General features: G+C 34.9%; 1 protein-coding gene across 2 annotated transcripts in view; it reads left to right on the top strand.

Moving 5' to 3' along the window:
• adgrl4 (adhesion G protein-coupled receptor L4) overlaps window positions 1-21,937 on the top strand; it is a 32,639-nt gene that overhangs the window by 1,724 nt on the left and 8,978 nt on the right. Inside the window, exons 3-11 of one of the 2 annotated variants that reach the window (XM_059031869.1) lie at window positions 10,032-10,181; window positions 11,150-11,299; window positions 14,046-14,116; window positions 17,396-17,575; window positions 18,794-18,977; window positions 19,942-20,058; window positions 20,200-20,399; window positions 20,786-20,962; window positions 21,400-21,603. In XM_059031869.1, coding sequence (XP_058887852.1) covers window positions 10,032-10,181; window positions 11,150-11,299; window positions 14,046-14,116; window positions 17,396-17,575; window positions 18,794-18,977; window positions 19,942-20,058; window positions 20,200-20,399; window positions 20,786-20,962; window positions 21,400-21,603 — 1,433 coding nt within the window. Of the gene's footprint in view, window positions 1-10,031; window positions 10,182-11,149; window positions 11,300-14,045; window positions 14,117-17,395; window positions 17,576-18,793; window positions 18,978-19,941; window positions 20,059-20,199; window positions 20,406-20,785; window positions 20,963-21,399; window positions 21,604-21,937 lie in introns of both variants that reach the window. The other variant, XM_034017825.3, reaches the window with a different exon arrangement.

Raw genomic sequence — 21,937 nt, 5'->3', positions numbered from 1 at the left:
CAGACTTTTATGATGTAACAAATGTGGTACCTTTTAATGGGGTCAGTTGATTATGTACTGTATCAATAAACCAGCTTTTTAAATTTCTGATGGTGAACTGACCTGCAAGAGGAACTTTCTTTACTTCAGTTTCCACTTCTCACCTGAACATGAGACCCTGTGGTTTGAAAGCTAATCATCTGTTGTTTGATTTCTTGTAAATGAACCAGCACGTATTATCCTATTTCACAGACAAATAATAACTGCAATTCTATTTAAAGAAAAAAAAAAAAAAAAAGTTCTCTAAATCCTCAGTGTCAATTAGACTTTATTTAAAAGTCATGAATGGCAGTTTTTTTGAGGTGGGACCTACATATATGTCCAAAAGTCTTGCACCTTACAGAATTCTATCTAATTTGAATGAAACCTGTTGAATAATGTTACGTTAACTTTGTAGTTTTACATATACTTAACGAAATCTGACACAAATGGAAAAATGTGAAACATTTTGAAGTCTAACATGAAACACTGTACTACTATTATGGCTTCTGGTAGACTTTTGCTGTTATCATTTTGTAGTTTCTTTGATTACATGATGTTAAATAAAATATCTCAATTATGTTCATATATATATATATATTTAAATGATGTCTCATTCGTAAATTCTAGGTGATGCAAAACATTTGGCCATAGCTGTAGAGCGTAGCATACATTGCAATAAAAACTAACAGATCATGCTCTCTTGATCTGGCACCTTGACCTTCTCCAATAGGGGAAGTAGAGTCTGGATCATTGAACCTGAATCCTTGTGGTAAGCCAGCAGCACAGCTGGAACACTAGACTGTATTAATGTGTTTCTATCATTCATTTTAGAAACTGTGAAACTGTTTCTGAGTTAAAATAAGAAACAGGGTTCTCCCCAGACTCAGAGTCAAGGAAACAGAAGTGCTCCACATGAGGTTTTCAAACAGACATTTACCACGCATGACTGCTGGTAGTAATTGAAGGTGTGTTCATTAACGATAATGATTCGTATTAGCTTATTTAAAAGTTTAAAATGGCACAGACATTTTATTGTTTGCAACGCTTTTACTTGTATTTTGCACAAAGATGTTCAGTTGCCTGGTGGTTTCTATGTTTGTTCTATAGTTACACTACATTGATTTTTTTTCCTCACTAGGATTTCTCACTAGGGTCTTTAATAAGCATGCTGTGATCTGCCTGTGATCAAATGCACTGATGTTTTGTATTGATTGGAAAGGATTATACAAAGAATTGAGGGATGTGAGCTTTTTCCCAAGACCCCTATAGAACTTTTATACTTTAAGGGAAAAGACTGATGTTTTTGAACTGACAGCTGCATCTGCTAAGAGATCCATAATCTTAGATGTTAGAGTCTGTGCAATACAGCTAGGAATTATGATTTCAACAACTAATTACAACTAAAAACTTTTTCATAAAAACCCAAATGGAAAATATCACATTAAACATGCAGCAAATTGTATATGTTAAATAAAAATCTCAAGATAGCCCTGGAGTAGGAGTTCTCTATTTTCAAATAGGTGACAATCAGCAACATCGGTTATACAGAATCCATTTGGGGGTTCAAAAGAAGCAGGACGTTTGTGTGCTGCAAGCTGATAAGGAAATTGATTTTATTTAGAACTGACCCAGCGAAAAAACATCTGATATTTTGCCCAGTAGGGGTTAAAGACAGCCCAGCGTGTTTGGAAACCGTGTTATTATTTTACCTTGAACTGTTCTGCTAATCAAAATTGTAATCATTTGAAGGAAGGAAGCTGTTGTTTTGCCTGAGAACATGGAAGCTGAACAATATCTGTGTTATTGTCCAAATGACCACATGCTTGAAGCTTAGGATTCAATATAGAGCAATTGGCTTTGCTATAGTTACCGACACAGCAAAAAAAATAAAAATAAAATATATATATATATATATATATATATATATATATATATATATGACCAACACTTTTATAAAAAAGTAAAATACATACAGAAAACAGTTTACCAATACAGTCAGCAATATCAATATGACATTGTATTGACCATAGAATGGGTTATTTTGGCAGGGAAGTAAATGTCATACTAGCAGTTGAGGGAAAAAAATAAAGATAAATTAAAATCATTCAATGATACCTTATTAATAAAATATATGGAAACGTATAGCGACAGATAATACTCCATGATACACCATTCACAAAGTACTTTCGAGTGCTCTCTACGTCCATTCCCAAATACATCACTCCATAAATGTTCATTGAGTACGCTGTTTATATAGCAAGCACACTGTATGGAAAGTTTGTTTAAACCTAAATTACAGAGCTCAATTTGGAGAATGACAAACCTTAGATCAAGCTCTGCAGCTGCTTGATAATGTGGCCTCGTTTGGAACAATGTGCTTCGTTGGGTCTGCCATTGGGTTTAAACGAATGAAAGCAGATTCCAAAATGTGTATTCACTCTGGAGCTTGATTATGAAAAAGTTATTCAATGCTAGAACTCTCAACACCTTTTGTATAAGTGTAATATGATTTGATATCATATGTTATAGTTTGTTGCTCTTCCATAATATAAATAACCAAAAAAACATTAGCTTTAAAAATAAATAACTAAAAAACATTTAGCTTTCCCGGATTAATAATAAAGACTTATTGGGGGGGGAGTTAGAAGTGGTAAATGATTTGATAGACTTATTGAAAGGAAAGAAAGAGCTAACTAGTGGATAATCTTTATTGTATTTCTGCATCTTGGTATATGGCGATCAAGCAGACATCGGACAATAGGGTAAGGTATATCAGGGGCTGCATTTACAATCAGGCAAGTTGACGCAAGTTGAAAAATGGTGTCAGAAAACAGACAAAGAAAGTGTACAAAGTACGACACAAACGTAAATAGGCTGTGGCACCTATTTATAAAAAATAATGTATATTGCTTCCGCATGGACGTTTTTGTAGCTGTTTTAAGGTACTGGTAATAGAAATGGTTTTATTGCCGCTATATTCATGTACAGAATGAATTGGGTGGATTTCTATTTTTAGTTGATATGAACAAAAATGCATCTGCATAAGTACAATAACCCTGTTACATCGTGTGTTACTTATGACTGGCGTAGTTTGTGATGCAATGCATGATTCTAAAGGATATATTCTCACACATTTTAACACAGCTGGGTGCACTTGCTAATATATAGAAATGATATAAAGAGTAGAAGGAGTTGGGCGATGTCTTTGAAATAAGGAAGTACTTAAAACAGGTACAGATAATGTGATACAGTAAATTTTGATACAGAAAAAAATAGCAAGACCACAGAATTCAGCATAAAAAAACTGAAAAACACAAAAACATTTAAAGCTGCTTTTCATTTAAGTCACACACACACACACACACACACACACACACACACACACACACACATATATATATATAAATATTTAGTGTGTGCCATAAATGTGTTCTCTGCATATGCAAGAAATTGGGGGTGTGTGTGTATATATATAAAAAGACATAGCGATCTACCGGTTTCAGGACAAATGCGCCTTCATCAGGATAGCACATCAAATTCACTCAGGAGTTACATATTACATATTACACATATTAGTTCCAATCAAAAACAGTTTTTCAAACCGCAACAATCACATTAGTGCATCAAGAAACATTTGTCAATCATCCATAATTAATCACAAATTATCAACACCTGGTCATTAATACACTTTCATAATTAAACCACTAAAATTCTAAAGTGTTAAAATACATACAGGGAAGAACTCTGCTATAGGAAGCGGATGTAATCCAATTCATCATTCAAACCAGAAGGGTACAAAGTATTTAATGTATAAATCCAAAATGATTCTCATTGTAGAAGTATGTTTAAGTGATCACCACCTCGCTTTGCATGTAATGTCTCGCCATAGCGTAATCCATATTTTTAGTTCTAATGGCAGTTTTATGTTCTTTAATTCTCTGTTTTAATGTTCTTTTTGTCCTCCCCACATAAGATTTTCCACATGGACACACTAGCGTATATACAGAAAACGCTGTATTGCAATTAATAAATTGTTTTATTTGATACAGTTTTCCACTGTGGGGATGACAAAATGAATCAGAGTTGCCACACACAGCACAATTGCCAGATTTGTAATTCCCTTGGGGCTGACCGCCAAGCCATGTACTTTGTGATACCGTTCTCGCAATTGGTTTGGTTGTCTATCACTTCAAATTGAAGTCCCGACCGCCGTTTATTGAGGCTATTTATAGTTTAAAAACTGCTAATTAAAATCCATGAGTGAGTATGTTACCTTTTTTAAAAAAAAAATATATAGTGTTGATTACATGGTACTTTATATATGGTTAATTCATGTAAAGTTACATTTTTGCTTCACTACATGTGCATTATACAGAGGGAGTTATTTTATTTTGTATTTTAGTCACATGTGTGTTGTTATGTGTCCCGCGATGTAAAGGTAAGGAGTTAGAGAAACATTTACCGGTTGTGGTCCTGGGGGTTGTCCTTTTTGCTTGAGTGTGATGATGAAATGCAATAACCCCGCCCACAGCCTGCTTCGGCCCAGAGCCAGATTCAGATATGTTGCAAGGCTGTTTCACGGTACGGGTAGGCTCGGGTATCTTGCTAGTGGAAAGCCACCCGTGCCATGAGGGCCTGGAGCTCTCACGGCTCGGGTGTGCAGGTGGAAGATTACGAGCTTGTCTAAACACTGTTCTTGGAAAAGTCTCCACAAATTGTTTTAAAGTGTGATCACGCTGTAATACATTCCAATGCTTTAATATAATTCTCCTCACATCTTGAGCTTGTGTTGAAAAATCAGTCATAAAAATTGGTGACTCTTCAATTTTTTTAACATTTAAATCAGATCTTGGTTTAATAGCTGCACGATTAATTGCTCTATTTATGTTAGAAACGTCATAACCACTTTCTAAAAAATGTTTTTGAATTATTTCAACTTGTTTTTAATATTCTTTATCCTCATCACAATTACGTCTCATCTCACAAATTGGCTGTATGGAATACTGTTAATGAAATGTCAAGGATGGAATGTATTTCTGTCCGTTTCTTTCCTATAGATTGATGTATGTAATAAACCTGAATCATCTTTATAAACATCCAACTCTAAAAAATGTATATGTGATTCATTAAAATCTATAGTACACTTTAGACTTGCATTTGTACTGTTCATGTAGATATAGAATTTATGCGGCTCAAAAGTTGTCACAAAATTATGTGTGTATATATATATATATATATATATATATATATATATATATATATATATATATATATATATATATATACAGTATATATATGTATATACTGTATATATATATTCTAATATAGACATTAGGGAAATGATATGCAGAAAATGAAGCTTCATTATCATGACATTTAGAACTTAAGCGAAACAACACCTCACATGACAACATGAATTAATGAGGTGCATTACTCATGCAAGTGCCTATATTAATGTTCATGAGTTGCCAAAAATCAAAAATAGACCCGTGAGATTCTTATGGAATTATTTATGACTTTCAAATCAAACAGATTTATAAAAAGGTAAAGGTAAAAAAAATCCTACATTATTAATATTAATATAACTAAATTAAATACAAACAATATAGTAGGCATCGTGAAAACCTGCATAATGCTTCACATTGTATAAAATCAACAGCGTAGGGCTATTAAATGTGCAAAAATACATTTCCTCTCTAATGATCTGGAAATCTGAAGTGGACAGTTCAGTATATCTGAAATTGTAATGGGGGATTGTTTTGTTTAATGCAGACTTTGCTAATGTAACTTGACTTCAGGGATTTGTATTTTAACTTCTGTGTAGCTTTGTACCTTTTGCAAATAATGGGCCCTTATTTAACATCTGTTGGAGGCAAAAAAAAATGATTATGCTTCTCATCAGCTAGAAAAACAACATTATAATGCCTATAGTGGTGGAAGGAAAAAGAAAAAACAGAACAAGTAGAAAACCTAGTCCAGCTAGCCAAGTGCCAATTGGTAGCCAACTCAACGAACTCAGTCATTAATTCATCACCGCTCGCTAATAGTGCAAATTATGTATGTTGGTATTTTATTCATAGCAAAAAGTAAACTCTTGGCAATTTAGCACTGCCCAATATACACTAAAAAGATGACTTGTATTAAAAAAAAACTGAAGCAATTAATTATTTTATTTTAGTTTGCATACCTTAATTGATGCTTATCCCCATTAGTGCTAATGCCCAAACTAGTACTAAAGAGTCTGTGAAACCAGCTTTAAGTAAGATTTAGTTTTTGCTCCAGGGTGTTGTTTTTGTTTTGTTTTCTTCCGGATGGGTGAGTCATTTAAAGTGGTATAAATACAATGTCAAGTGCTATACAGTATGACCCTCACTAGGTAAAACGGTACGTTCTTAAACAGCACGGTTCAAATTCACATTAAAAAATCTCCCCTAAAAGTCAATTTTCAGTTTGTGAAATTCAGCAGAATTGAAATCTTTCCCAGTTTAGGTCGCACTGCATTGAGAATCTATCTCTATTTGTTCAGAAGTGTGTGGAGTAGTGGTTAGGGCTCTGGACTCTTGACCGGAGGGTCGTGGGTTCAATCCCAGGTGGGGGACATTGCTGCTGTACCCTTGAGCAAGGTACTTTACCTAGATTGCTCCAGTAAAAACCCAACTGTATAAATGGGTAATTGTATGTAAAAATAATGTGATATCTTGTAACAATTGTAAGTCGCCCTGGATAAGGGCGTCAGCTAAGAAATAAATAATAATAATAATAATAATAATAATAATATGTCTCAGGACTCATTACGTAGGTGTGTTTGGTTAAAGAGATTCATAAGAGGAGATTGGCGTCCATTTATTATACATGCGTGGGAGTTGCCAGTGTTGCGGATTGATATATAGGTACTCAAAATGGTGATGTTTTCACAGCTGTACTTTGAAAAAGGGAATATAGTTAACATATGGAATGAATCCTCTGTGAAATCTCCAGTTTAAACATACCAAGCCCTGGCAACCAGAGCAGCTGAGGAAATTTCAGATTTAAGAACTACAGGAGGGAATCTGCTGCCAGTTGGCTTCTGTGTTGATTTATCATTTGGAAAGTTCTACTTTGAGCCAAATAAAAAAATGCAAAAAAAAAAAAAAAAAGTTATTTGTCAAATGTTCTTACCTTGTCACCTGCATGACATTCCTTACATTCAATCTCAAAATGATCTTCCTGTGTTTTTGTAAGCCAAGGGTGGAAAAAAATACAATTACTTCACGTTTAACTCCTTTGGTACTATATTATCGTTTATCGTTTATTAGCTTTAACTGCATATTGGCAAGGGGTTATGGATTCAGGGAAACTAGAAATACTGCACTAGCTGGTATAGATTTCAGTAGCAGGTGGTGTGGTGTTCTGTATAAGGGTGGGTGGCCAGCATTCCTATAGAGTCCGGAAAGAGTTTACAGGTTTTATTCAATTGATCTACAGTAGGTAGGGGCAGATCAAAATACTGGCATCAATTTAAATCTTTAAAATGAAACCCTTCCAAGCGTTTTAGACAGAAATAACTGAAGAGACTCATTGTTAGGTGTTTGATTTGCATAAGCTTGGTACCCAAAGAGCAATATTTTAATTATATAACAAGGATATTTCGATCCGTCACTGATTAGATCACGAGTAAGAAAAGACTAAATAAATGTACAGCAAGCTAGAGTTAGTTTTTTTTTGTTGCTTTTTTTTAACTTTGTTTGTTTTAGTAATGTCATGTGTGACAGCAGATTTGACACAAAACTGTTTTTCAACAGGTTTCTAGACCATAGTTTTATCAGATTTTTTATCAGATGAAATGTATTTCAGTAACATTGTCAGTAGTAGCAACATAAGGATGACATGGTGATGACTAGAGTAAAGGGACACTCATTGGTACTGTATAAGTTGACCTAATAAAAAATTGAGGGGATGATCCCGGCAGCAGACTTTTTTGGGGGGAGAATTTATAAAAGTTTCTGTGCAATAGTGAAGCCGCTAGTTTTGGGAAAGTTACAGGTTTCCTGGCAAAGCTTTTGCCTCCCAGTTGAGGAAGCTGAGGATATCCCATACAGGATAGACATTTTCCACGTGATCCACCAGGGAGGAAGAGAAACATGTTCACATCATCTGAAATCAACAACACTGTGATGAATGAGTTCTGTATAATGGTCCCAGTGATAGTAATACATTACCCAATGTATTATTTTTGTATTTTTTTTTTTAAGTACTGAGTGATATAAAGGTATATGGTCATTACACAGAATTTATTTATCTGAAGTGTCGGCACATTACAGTGTGCTTCTTAACAGTTTAAACGTGCGCAGGTTGTTACAGGATTCTCAGTTTTGTTTTAGTATTGAATAGATAGAAAACTATCCCTACACGAACTATATCCCCCCAGAATGCCACAGGAAGGAGCTTGGAGGAGAGTCACCTGGCTCCAATCTGTAATCATTATCACCTGCCTGTGATTAGCAGACAGGTATATAAATCAAGGAGAAATGTTTGTTGGGGCAGCCTGCAGTCAGTGGGATGGCAAGAGCCTGTCAGTGCAACAAAAACCTGTGTGGTTTGGTAAAGGTAGTGTGAAAACCTGGGAGTGTGTAGAATTGTATTGTGTGGTCGGTAAACAGCTTAACCGTCCGATGTCAGTCAGCGCTGTAAAAAGAAGTTTAGTCAGCACTCCAAAATGGAGTTAGGTTTTGTTTTCGTTTTTGTTTTCAAACTTTTATTTTCTGTAAATAATAAAATGGCACAAAAGTGCCTTAAACCTTCATTTCCTGTCTCTGGGTCTGCTTTTAAAAGGGCTACGAACCTTTAAAACAGTGCACCTTTCACTATATATATGTATATATGTATATATATATATATATATATATATATATATATATATATATACTATATAATAACATCTAACACAGGCAATATGGACCATTTGGTTATATAGCTCGTAATCCATGTTAAAAAAAAAGCAACATAAATATACCTTGCTGCTATTTTGTGACTCTAATGTTCAGGAATTTTTAGATTTGATGCTGCGTAAAAGAAAGCGCAAAATGGAAATATGCACAATGTTCTCGGCTTCTTAGAACACACACGCTGCCTTAGTTTAAGATCAAATCATCCCCTGGAAGAGTCACCTCTAGTGTTACTGTTGAAAAGACAAAAGTTGTTTTAAAGTTTCTGAAGAGTGTTTTAAAAGAGGAAAACTACACAAAGGAGATCCCCATGGAATCACTTCACGTATTCTGTTTTGTTTCTCAGTCATGAGTGGATATTTTCCAATTTCAACTTTAAATAGATGTGTTACTGTTTTTGATACACCCCCTGTCTGCATGTTTTAAAACACTGTTCCCATGAAACTCTCCTTTTCGAAACTCTATTCTCTTAAGAATTGGTTCAAAGTGTGAGAAAAGCGTGAATAAATACGTCTTAATGTAATTTGTTTTGTTCTTTATAAAATGATAATTCTTTTCATAAAAGCCCAGTATTTTACTTCACAGTTTACACAAAGCTCAGGTACTATCATGAAAATAATTTCTCAAACTGTTGCCTGTCATTTTATGTGAAAATAATATTTAAATGAACAGTATCAATGTGATAGTTCTCTAATATTTCAAGGTTTCATACTGTTAAAGTAGTCATTATTAAGCATATTCACTGGACAAGAGCAATGTCAGGTGCGATTGTGCTTGAGTGGTTCATATGGATTTTGCTTGGCGTCCCTCTCCGTCTATCTGATAGCTGCCCTCAAGAAGACAAGGTGAGCTTCCCCTGCCCCCCAAGGGAGATGCAGTGGTGATGGGGTGGGACTGTGGAGCAAAAAGTGCAAATGAAAAAAAATAGGGTGCTTGACTAGGGGTTTAAATAGCAAGCTGATTGAAGATTGGAAGGGTAGGATTGTCTGCTCCTTCCCCTCTTACAATCATCATGACTTTTTTGGTTATGTGAAAAAAAAAAATTGCAAATTTGCTTTACATATTGGTCCTTTATTGTATCAACAGATGATGATGAATGCAAAAATGCAACCCAGTTCTGTGGAGAGTTGGCAAACTGCACAAACACTGTTGGGAGTTATTTCTGTACATGCACATCAGGTTACTCATCAACTGGGAGGAAAGACTTTTTACCTAATGATGGTACCCAATGTCGTGGTAATTAAACCTTTTTGTATTATTATTATCATATTGAAGGCAACTTTGGCAGCAGATACACAAAATTTGCAATTCTAATTAAATAAATCAATATGAATATTAATATAAACATGATTTCAAAAAGTTTCTTCATACATTAATCACAAGTTCTGATTCTGATTTTGTACACACTTTAATCTTAGCTTGCATTGATTAGGAACGTTGAAATATGACTCAACCCGAGTGCTAGCCAAGGTTTTAAAATCCATGTTCTTTCCTCTTATTGGCACGATCAGGAATATAATCACTGATACGATCTGTTACTATCTTTCTTCATTTGTATTTTGTAATTCCGTTTGGGATATGTAGGTATTTCAAAGACAAAGCTAGTAGACAACCAAAATGTACTTGTAAATAGGTTTCTATATGTTAACTGGCAATTAACAGAAACATGTGTTTGCATGTTAGTAAGCTAGGTGTTAATAGTTAATAAACTAAAAAAGTTTCCCTTAAAATAAAATGTGATCAATGTTGGTTAAGCATTTCTTTGCATCAGTATGAGTTTGCTTTAAATATGGCCACCCACGAGTGTCCTGTAAATACAAAATAGGAATTCTCTTTGTGAATTTTAATTAAATTATTGATATCTCTACATAGAGTTAGTATTTAGAAACACAATTAGGAAATACATTTGTGAAATAAATGTCACCCATTTGTTTTTGAATGTATGTTTGGGTGGATAATTGCACCAGTACAAAACAACAAAACTGCTAACATTAAATAATTGCATATTTATCATAGTTTTTGTTATGTTTTACTTTCAATAAATAAAAAAAATAATAATAAAAAGCTAAGGATAGCAGTTCAATAGTTTAAATTGAATTCTAGACTGAAAATGTTTGTGGAAAATGTTTTTAATACCCTCCATAAACTGATTACTGATATGAAAAATACTATAACATATAATGTTTGTGCATTTTTGCTTGCAGATATCGATGAATGCACAACGTCCAGTCCCTGCGGAGGCTTTGCAGAGTGCTACAACACAAAGGGATCATTTGACTGCTCTTGTAGAAAAGGCTACTTACCATCCACAGGGAAGGTATTCTTTCACCCTAAAGACGGTACTGTGTGTACAGGTTAGTTGAGAAGAAAATAAAAACATATTTGTTGTTGAATTTCCCTGTATAATGAAGAGGACGCAATTTAATAATGTGAATTGAAATAATACTCCAAAGATCTGCAAGCACACCTGCAAACTTTTGCAAACGAGTCCTGGATAAGGTATACGTTACTCAGTTTTAATAATGGCTCTGCTATCCTTATAGCAGCTTAATAATAAAATTGATATTAAGTGTGCAGTTATTTAATGATAACACTACATAACATTGCAACAAACATCTTTGTCACAGTTGTTGGTTGATTTGTTATTTGGTTCTTACTTAACACCACTATAAGGGTTTTGGTGTCATAATTAAAATCCAATCTTAGAGTTAGACATAAAGAACAGGCAGTTGCACTAAATTTTCCATTACAGTTATCCTTTATTAAAATAAATTGACATTGACCTACATACATGGCATGCTATTCATGCATCACCATAGAATGCTCTGTCGCTAATAAAAGTCATGTTTTACGTAGGTTGTAGAGTGTTATACAATGTTCTCCAAGTGAGCTATCTTTAATCCGAGAGCAATGCCATCTGGCACAAATTTGCTTGAAATTAGGAATCTCCCTGTATCAGTTACGGTCAACTACCATTAATTAGAAAATGGAGGTTTGGCCTCCCAAACGTCCTCTTCTAATAATTGCCTTTTTGAATTTCCCCGTGATGAGAGTACATGCCGGAATGGACCTGGAATATAGCCAATTACAAATGCATCCCTCAGCATCCACGCTCCTTGTATTTACCATCCCACAAGGATTCACACAACCATCCTTTTTCGCATTTGGCGTGACATTTTTATAGTATACAGTTATTCCAATGTAAAGTGTAAGTAATATTCAGATGAGATAAAATCTCAGTTGGGAGATAACAGTATTGCTTTAAAAAAGAACCTGGGGCTCCCGAGTGGCGCATCCAGTAAAGGAGCTCCACGTGGAGTGCAGGATGCGCCCTATAGCCTGGAGATCGCAGGTTCGAATCCAGACTATGTCATTGCCGACCATGACCGGGGGTTCCTAGAGGACGGTGCACAATTGGCCGAGCGCCGCCTGGGTAGGGAGGGCTTAGGTTGGCAGGGCAATCCACGGTTCACCGTGCACCAGCGACCCCTGTGGCTGATAGGGCGCCTGCCTGTCTGCAGTGGAGCCATTCAGATCTGTGTTGTCCTCCGGCACTATAGTTCTGGTGGCTTCACTGTGGATCTGCAGTGCGAAAAATGACGGATTGGCAGGAAAACGTTTCGGAGGACGCGTTTCCATCGCCGGGGGGGTTGCAGCGGTGAACCAGGATAAAAATAATAATTGGGCATTCCAAATTGGGGAGAAAACCAGGGTAAAAACCATTGGCGACGAATAAATTAAAAAATAAATAAATAAAAATAACCTGATATTTTGATATTTTGCCTGGAACTGAAAAGTATGGTATTTACATTTTGAAAAACAAGAGAACTGGTAAGTTTATTAATTACATATTGATAAGCTGTCTACCCTAAATTAAACCAGGGGTGTTAAATGATATTATAAATAATTGTCTAATATTTAGTGTACCATCCTTTATGACACATGTATAGCTGTGTTATTAATGATTGTTTTGGAGATTGACAAAACATGATTTAATAAACAGATCTGATATTATATGGAAATGACAACAGTGTAATGATACGGTATATGACCTCCTTCCTGGTGCGCACACATATATATAAGCCTAGAGGCACAAAAGGGGAGGTGGAGGGATGTTGATGCCAGCATGAGTGTTGTTGGCTGACTGGAAAAATTGAATTTATACCCAGAGGGAAGTGACGTATCACTGGGAAAGAAACGTAGCACTGGGGCTGTCTCTACTCCTGAACCATGTTAATCAAGCACCATATAATACATACTGCCCACTGAATCCCCAGCTTAACTGCCTTGTATAAATTCCTGGAACACAGACTACAAATTGTGACAGACATGATATTATCAGGTCTTGATATAATATACAGTATTAGCAGGTGTTAATACAAGACTATGGGATCAAAGCAATATCATAATATATGCCATAGCAACAGTACAGAGGCAGAATGTCTTCAAACATAGAGATAGCAAATCAAACACAAAGCTGCACCTCACATCACTCACATGGTGAATATCACAGCAGTGAGTTTCCCCAAGATAAATGCTGCAACAGTGACCACACTTGCATGCCCTGGGCCCTATTCACAGACCTTTAACTCATGAGTTATTTAAAGAATGTTTTGATCAGTTTGAGCGCTTCTAGACTTGACTTTTCAAATGTGGCCTTGGAATGTTTCATGACTATCAAAAAAGAAAAAAAAAGAAAACCCCTCAACAAATGTCACAAGTTAAAGCTTTGTGAATTGGGCTGGCCATGACTATTGCAACTAAAAGGTGGAAATGACTGAAAATGATAACTGAACCATATCTCATGCTCATGACAGGGGAAACTATTTAGATTACAAATAATAATGATTGATATGGAATAGTAACTGTAGCCACAGGTAAAACCTCAACCTAGTCAATTAGAAATTAGTGGAGACAGAATTAGAGCAGAGGGTAGAAGACAGACGAGAGGGTATGTCATGTTTTCTAAAAACAGTATGATCTAAAATATGCATATTGTTCTGATGTGCATTTCAAAAGATTGTTTCTGATACGTATTCTATATTTGTTGAAAAAAGCTGTCGATAAAAAAAATGCCATTCTTTATTTATCTTTTTCCAGAAAACCCCAAGAAAAACTGTCATTTGAACAGCACATGTGTATCAGAGACCATTAACAAAACACTTGAGCTGGTAAGTAAAGCAATGTAAATCACTGATATTTTTTATCCAGGGTAGCCAAGTGCGATACAATTCTCCAATAAAATCCATCCCTGGCCTATCCAGGCAGGGTATTGATAAAACCGACCCCTAGTAAATACAGTGTAACAATCTAATTGTTAGGTAATTATTTTACTGTTATTTGGAAACAAGTTAGTAATTGATGTTACCATGTACAAGTACATATGAAGTAATATAGTTGAATTTATGTGCACATATAGGGTAGAGAAATCACGCTTAGGCTATAATGTGTTTATTTATTTATTTATTTATTTGTATTTCAATAAAATGTGGAGTTTGTTTCATGCTTTGTACAAACCCACAACCAACATATTGCACTAAACAAAAGCTTTAGGGGTAGCATAAAAGTCTCAATAGAAAATGGAGGTTCTTCTTTTCTTTTCAATGCTGGCACTAGCATACTGCATATCTTATAAGTATAAAGTAAGGTAATATTACTAATTCATATCATGCTTCTACTAAAACATTCTTAAAACTTCATTATACTAACTTGGCCCAGAAATATTATGATATGTGCATTTGGCGCCCTCTTTTGGTTGTATTATTGTAATGCACTTTGATTTATATTGGAAATATTTGCATAGTTTCATTTTCATTTTTTTATGCGGGCCCTTAACAGTTCAGGTTTTGAAAACCAAAAGTAATATTTCCTGGTTTTATTGAGAAGTACCATCATGGAGAGTTATGGAAATGAAAACTGCTATGTTGAAAAGTAAAATGAATATTATCTTCTATGTGAACTGTTTGGTACAGTTCAGGACATATGTGCATTATAGTACATATGTGCATTAAGTATAGCACAGATAGGAAGTTTAGCATGGTACGATTATACATGCAGTGATTGAAGGGGACATTAAGGCAGTATAAAAGTGTACTCCAGTTTTGATAACATTGTTGAGATCAATATGATTCATACTTAACATGACATACCAATCTATGATGCGGAAAATGTTGGTTCTTCGAAAACAAGAAAGACATCATAAATGATAGACTTAAAACTGTATTGGGTGCCAGTGCTGAGAACAAACTGATAACATGTCAACGTCTTAAAGTTGTTAAATTGTATCTTCTGCAAAACCCTCATTTGCAATCATATTGGTAACTGAAGCACAAGTGATGAATGCTCTTTAAACGTGGCTGTCATGCATAGTTCTCTAGACTGACAATGAGGCACATAAATGTAGCCACAAGAGATTTAAAAAGCTCCATCAAGTGTTCAAACTGGAGAAATGATGCTTGAAGTAGACACAGGTTGTGTCACTTGTTTATCTAGCTGTTTAACCAATACATGACTAATTAAGAAATAGATACCAAAGAAGAGGGCTTTACTGTCTGCTAAGGCCCAACTTGCATACTTGCCAACATTTGGAAACTGTTCAGCGGGACGCTCATCCTCGGGGTGGGGGGGGGGGGGAGGGTATTATACGCATCATAAACATGGGAGGGGTCATACGCAAAAAGCACTCTATTATTTAATAATTGTTATTTATTTTTTTAGCAGATGCCCTTATCCAGGGCGACTTACAATTGTTACAAGATATCACATTATTTTTACATTTAATTACCCATTTATGCAGTTGGATTTTTACTGGAGCAATCTAGGTAAAGTACCTTGCTCAAGGGTACAACAGCAGTGTCCCCCACTGGGGATTGAACCCACGACCCTCCGGTCAAGAGCCCTAACCACTACTCCACACTCCTGCCCATGATAATAATAGACGTATCCCCTCAACTCGACACCTCACCAGCATGACAGTAAACACAGACAATGAAGCGTTCTTACCTTTGCATACCGGTAAGTTAGTGATCAGCAGATGTGTCAGCCGCACAAAGAGCACAGCGTGTGGTTTTCACTAACTCTACTGTGCAGAATAAATTAATTTTTTTCTATGTGTAAATATTGGGACTTTCTTCTTATGCATCGGGACACGGGACATTTGCTAGGCAATCAGGACTGTCCCGACCATATAGGGACTGTTGGCATGTATGGACTAGTGGTGTTAAATGTCCAAGCCGAAGGCCATTTTGTTTTTCCGTCTGTTTAACTAAGGCATTGCCTTTCCAATTTAGACTATTCCAGCGATTGACATTGATAAATATATCTTACATTTAGCTAGTCTGTCCACATAAAGAAACATGACATAAGTATTAATATGTTGATCAAGTTTTGATGAAAAATCCAATTTCTTTTGTAGAAAGTACATTAATGATATAACACCCTAAAGGTAAAATAAAATATTGTATCATTGGTATTTACCCATTAACTGCCCACGAAGAAACATATTCACAATCCACCCATACCTTACTATTTCAATTCACTTACAGCTGCAAGGAAAATATTGATCCTTGATAGGTCATTTCTTAATGCTTGGTCATTCCATCAAGTCTGATATAAATCATAGAGCACAGGACAGTGGAACTGTGTACTAGCTAGCTTTGCCATTCTAGTGTCTTCGCCATTCCCTCGTCACAGGATCAATACCGTGTCGACCAAAGTCTTAAATAATTTAATACTATCTATATGTATTACAGGAAAACTCAATCTTTAAGATGTTTTCCAGACCGATTACGTTCTCTGTCTCACTGCTCCTCATAAGGGCTAAAGTTTTAAATATTGAGGGTAAACTAAACTGAGGACAACTTTTTTGATATTGTTCTAATATGAAAATTGTGCTTTATGAATCTTTTATTTTGTCACCATGGGACCAATTAAACTTAAAAAGTCTGGCTACTGAAACAGCTGCAAAAGTGTAAACCTTGATCTTAACCTTTAATCTAGACGTCTTTCATATTGAAAGCCAGGAGAATGTATTTCAATTATTTAATTGACTGTTACTTTAATTAAACAAACATGGAACCAGATTAGAGAATCTTCATTGATTTACTGGTAAATGGTTTACTCTGTCAATAACAAAGGCCATCATTTGACAACTAAACTTGAGGTGTCTCACTTGTGGTTGGTTCTTCCAATTATCATGGTTATTTACAGAATATTATATATAATATTTCATTAATATAATAATGTTGGTACAATAGAATGTATTGCAGTTCCCAAGAGTACAGGCCCATGCTAAAATTATTATTTATAATCTGATAGTCTCTCTAGCTTGTGATTTGTAATGCCTTTTTAGATAGGATAAGAGGAAAACCTCCTCCAGCAGGAACTCTCTTTTACTTATGTATTCATTGCATGTTCGACTTGCTTAAAGACTTCTATTTTTATGTCTATAGATCAGCAACATTAAAGAACCACTGTATCTGCTGGAAGAGATAAGCAAACAGACTTCAGGGGATCTGTCACCTGTTGATATGATTTCCTATGTTGAGGTCCTATCACAGTCAGTGTCTTCATTAAGTGTTATGAATGACAATGTCACTGACAAGGAAGCTCTTACCAATACTACCATCAAAGTAAGCTTTCATGAATGATTGTTTTGCTGTGTACTATTATTATTATTATTATTATTATTATTATTATTATTATTATTATTATTATTATTATTATTATTATACATGGTGAATGATCATTTCCTCTAAACGTAAGTGTTTGCAGTCTTATTTAACATGGTTGTGGTGCAGACCCGTGTATAATAAGATTGCCTATGTATAATTAGGTTGATGATAAAACTGTTAACCTCAATTAAAAAAAGAATAAGATCAAATAAAACCCCTCCCACCAGTGCATGAACACAGTAAAACACTGTCAGTATCAAAACAAACAACAATGGCCTGTAGATTGAAAGTTTTATCCACAGAAGACAGGGAGAAATTTGTAGAAGAGCAGACTAACGCAAGTTAACAATAAACAACATACATTTAACGAGAAATGTTAGGCAGTGTTGAAAGCAGAGGCTCGAGTGATGAGGAAATCATCCAGCTACACCCTCCAATTAAGCCAAGTGAATTTTCTATTCTGATTCTTAATAATAATACAGGTACGTGTAGTTTCCCCGCACAGCCCACTTACCCGCCCCCCCCTGCGCCCCCCCAAAAAAAGTCCCCTTTTACTCTGGGATGTTTGCCAGGTGAAAGAACATTGCTGTGTATCTGGATCATGCTCCCCTGGGCAATAATGCATGGCCTGTGATTGAAATGAGTGGCATATTGTTGGAACAGAAAACCAGCATTGTTCTGTATATGCTGTGATCCTTATAAGGTACATTCTTTCCCCTGGAAAATGCTTCAGAGAAAGTTTGAGGAATAGATTCCGCAGTTCATTTATGACTCATCATCTTTGATTTACAAATGTAACTCAAAGAAAGTATTGAACAGCAAGTAAATTCTGCAAGTGAAAAATAACCTTGAGAAAATTAAAAATGTAACTCTGAAAGTACAGCTGGGTGTACTTTATCCCATATTATTATTATTATTATTATTATTATTATTATTATTATTATTAACAATAACAATAATAATGATAATAATAATAATAATAATAATAATAATAATAATAATAATAATAATAATAATAAAGTGGTAATAACAAGAAAAGCGGCAGTTATTTAAATTTGTATCACCAAATTGTATGTTTCTCTTTTAAAACATTATTTATGTAGAAAGTATTACTGAGGTTGGTTGATGTGTTGGTTTAATTTGGTTTATTGTATTTCTATATATGTTTTTTTACAGACATTTGTAAACACTGTAAACAACCTTGTCGAAAAGGATGAACTCAAGGTTTGGAATCAGCTAGATCAGGAAGACAGGAAGAAAAGTGTTACAAAGCTGCTTCACACTGTGGAACAGGCGACTCTGAGCATTTCTCACAACTTCCAGAAGAACACACAGATGGAAGTCAATGCAAGTGACATAGGTAGAGAAACAGCCAGTCTATATATAGATACATTGCTGTTTCTATTCAGCATGGGAAATCATGAATCCTAAATAATATATGTAGCTGGGCAAATGCTTTCTCCAGGGGCACATCCACAAGTAAACATTTTGGCTGTCAGCTTAAAGGGTATTGAGGAGTGACAGCACCAGTAACTGAGCTGACCCTTCCTTCCTTCTCCCTCCCTGTATTTAACAGTATTTCCCTGGATACTTTATAATGCTGGAAAATCCTTGGGGGAATCTATAATCTTAGGTAGTATACCTATGTTTTAGATTGCTTTACCTCAGGTAACCCTTGGGCTTATTTTGAAAATATAAAGCCCTATTCACATGCATTATTTAAAGTGCTTTTTTAAAGTCTGTTTTGACATATGCAGTTTGATATTCATGAAACTTTTCTAGAGGCCAACAGCAGAGACAACATTTATTAATTTTTAACAACAAAATTAATTATGAATTAATAGGATGTTTTTTGGTTAATGGTAAGTAGATTTGAAGTAGCCTATATGATCTCACTGACCACTGACAGGAGGGAATTTAAGCAATAGAAATAGTATTGTCTGTTTTATTAGTTTATCAATAAGAGGGTCTGTTTTATTAGTTTATGAATAAGACCGGGTTATCAACCGATCGGGGTTTTCTCCTACAGCAATTTCACTCCCCTTAGCTGGAAATATTGTCTGATTCATTTTGCTGTTTGAATGCTATATTGCATTGTGCCTTTGGGTAACACATCATTACTGTAGAAACTGTTTAATTCACAAAGAAGTGCTGCAAAATGAGTCAGAGGACAGTGGGAGGACATTTTGTAAGTGAAATTGCTTTTGGAGTAATTCTGAGTTGATATAGAATCAAAGCAACCAATGACAGTTGCAACAATACCATATATTACACATGAGGCAACAAATACATTTGTTTTACTTGTTTTTTTTCTTCTTTTGCAGCTCTTAAACTGTACACCTTTGAGTCACACCAAATAAATCATATTCACCCACATGCTTATATAGACGGGGATGTTATAAGGATTATACCAAAACAAAACAAAACAGTTGGTTCTAATGGTGAGTAGCTGGAACTCTTTTCCTTACTGACAATAAAAAAGATGACAAAGATAAAGCATATTTATTTATTTGGCAGAGAATACTTGTGGTATGCTGCTGTATTTAAAAGAAAACACATCTTGTTTTTTTTTCTTTTATTAGGTAGCATTGCTATTGTTTTTCTCCGTTATGATAGCATTGGTTTTCTCCTTAAACCAAATGACATCTCTGAAGAAATGGATGACTCCCTGGCAAAAGAACCAGATGACTTCACTCTAAACTCACAGGTTATAGCAGGAGCTATAAACACAATCCCCCCAAAAATCTACCAGCTTGACCAAGTAACTTTTACTCTTAAACATGTGAGGGTAAGAACAGTCAAGCCATAATTATCACTATGAAATAGGGCTGGTTACCTTAAAACAGCTTCAGGGTTTTATTTAAAGATCTTGTACCAAAGAACGACTATTAAACATGAAAACCTAAACGATGTGTTATATGTTCTTTGCACGGGATGTACACGCAGTGAGATACACTGAAATTTTGACACATTCTTTATAATGATTGGTTTCTCAGACATGATTTACATTTTCCTTTTGTTGTTGTTGTTGTTGTTGTTGTTGTTTTGGAGCATTATTCATTCACCTAAATAAATGACTGAACAGCAGAACAAAGTTACTGTGTCAAGTGAATGACTAGTTTGAGAAGCAGTAAAGAAAGATACCAAATAAACTTTCTCTTTATACAGCCAGTGAATCAAGACGTTGAAACAAAGTGTGCCTTTTGGAGGTACTCTATAGACAACATGAAGGGTCATTGGTCCACAGAAGGCTGTGAACGCACTCACTTCAATACTTCCCATACTGGATGCAAGTGTAATCACCTGACGCATTTTGCTATTCTGATGTCATCAGGGCAGGCTGATGTAAGTATATATAATACAATAAGTAGTTAAAGCTGGTAAAATAATATCCACATAAACATATCATTAAATAATGATTTAGGACCAGTTGATCCCATTTTTCTTGATTATGTTTGTTTATCCAAACTGTACAGTATCGTTTTATCACAGGATATCGAGGAGTCCCGATGAAAGAGGTTTAAGAAAAACTATATAAAGCAATGACCTTATGACACAACTCAACTTTCTGTATTTATCTTCACATTCGCTTTTTATAATTTACAAAATGTACACTGGCAAGCTTAAATAAACATCCTTGATATTTCATATAAATTAGTGTGAATAATAATGAATCTAAGCCAGAAGCCCATGATCAGACTGTCTGTAATACTATAAAATTGAGCATCAGTATGTACAGTACCAGAATTCACTTCATACATTACTGTACCTTGTTTTGGCAGTTGAAGGCTCACTACAACATCCTTACAAGAATCACTCAGCTGGGAATAATACTATCTCTGATCTGTCTGTCTATGTGCATATTTACATTCTGGTTCTTCAGTGAAATTCAGAGCACCAGGACCACAATTCACAAAAACCTATGCTGCAGTCTGTTCTTGGCTGAATTAATCTTTCTGGTTGGAATAAATATGAACAGTAATAAAGTAAGTATTGGTATCGTATCAAATGTCTGTACTGTCATTTCTATTGACAGTAGATGTGTGAATTGTTACCACTGTATGACATCCTATTTTTACTTGCTTTTGGGTTTGGCACGGCCCACTTGGTTGAAGTCTGAGTAACAATAATCCCATTATTTAACAGGAAGTGACTAGAGCAGGAAGCAACAGTACAATGTTTTTTTATTATTATTATTATTATTATTATTATTATTATTATTATTATTATTATTATTATTATTATTTATGTATAGAGTACTACTTGAAACATCTGTAAATCCTGAATTAAGATTAAACACTGAAAATATGAAAAATATAT

Source organism: Acipenser ruthenus, chromosome 10 (assembly GCF_902713425.1).
Source record: "Acipenser ruthenus chromosome 10, fAciRut3.2 maternal haplotype, whole genome shotgun sequence".
Classification (NCBI taxonomy): domain Eukaryota; kingdom Metazoa; phylum Chordata; class Actinopteri; order Acipenseriformes; family Acipenseridae; genus Acipenser; species Acipenser ruthenus.
This window is presented reverse-complemented; position numbering and strand designations above follow the sequence as displayed.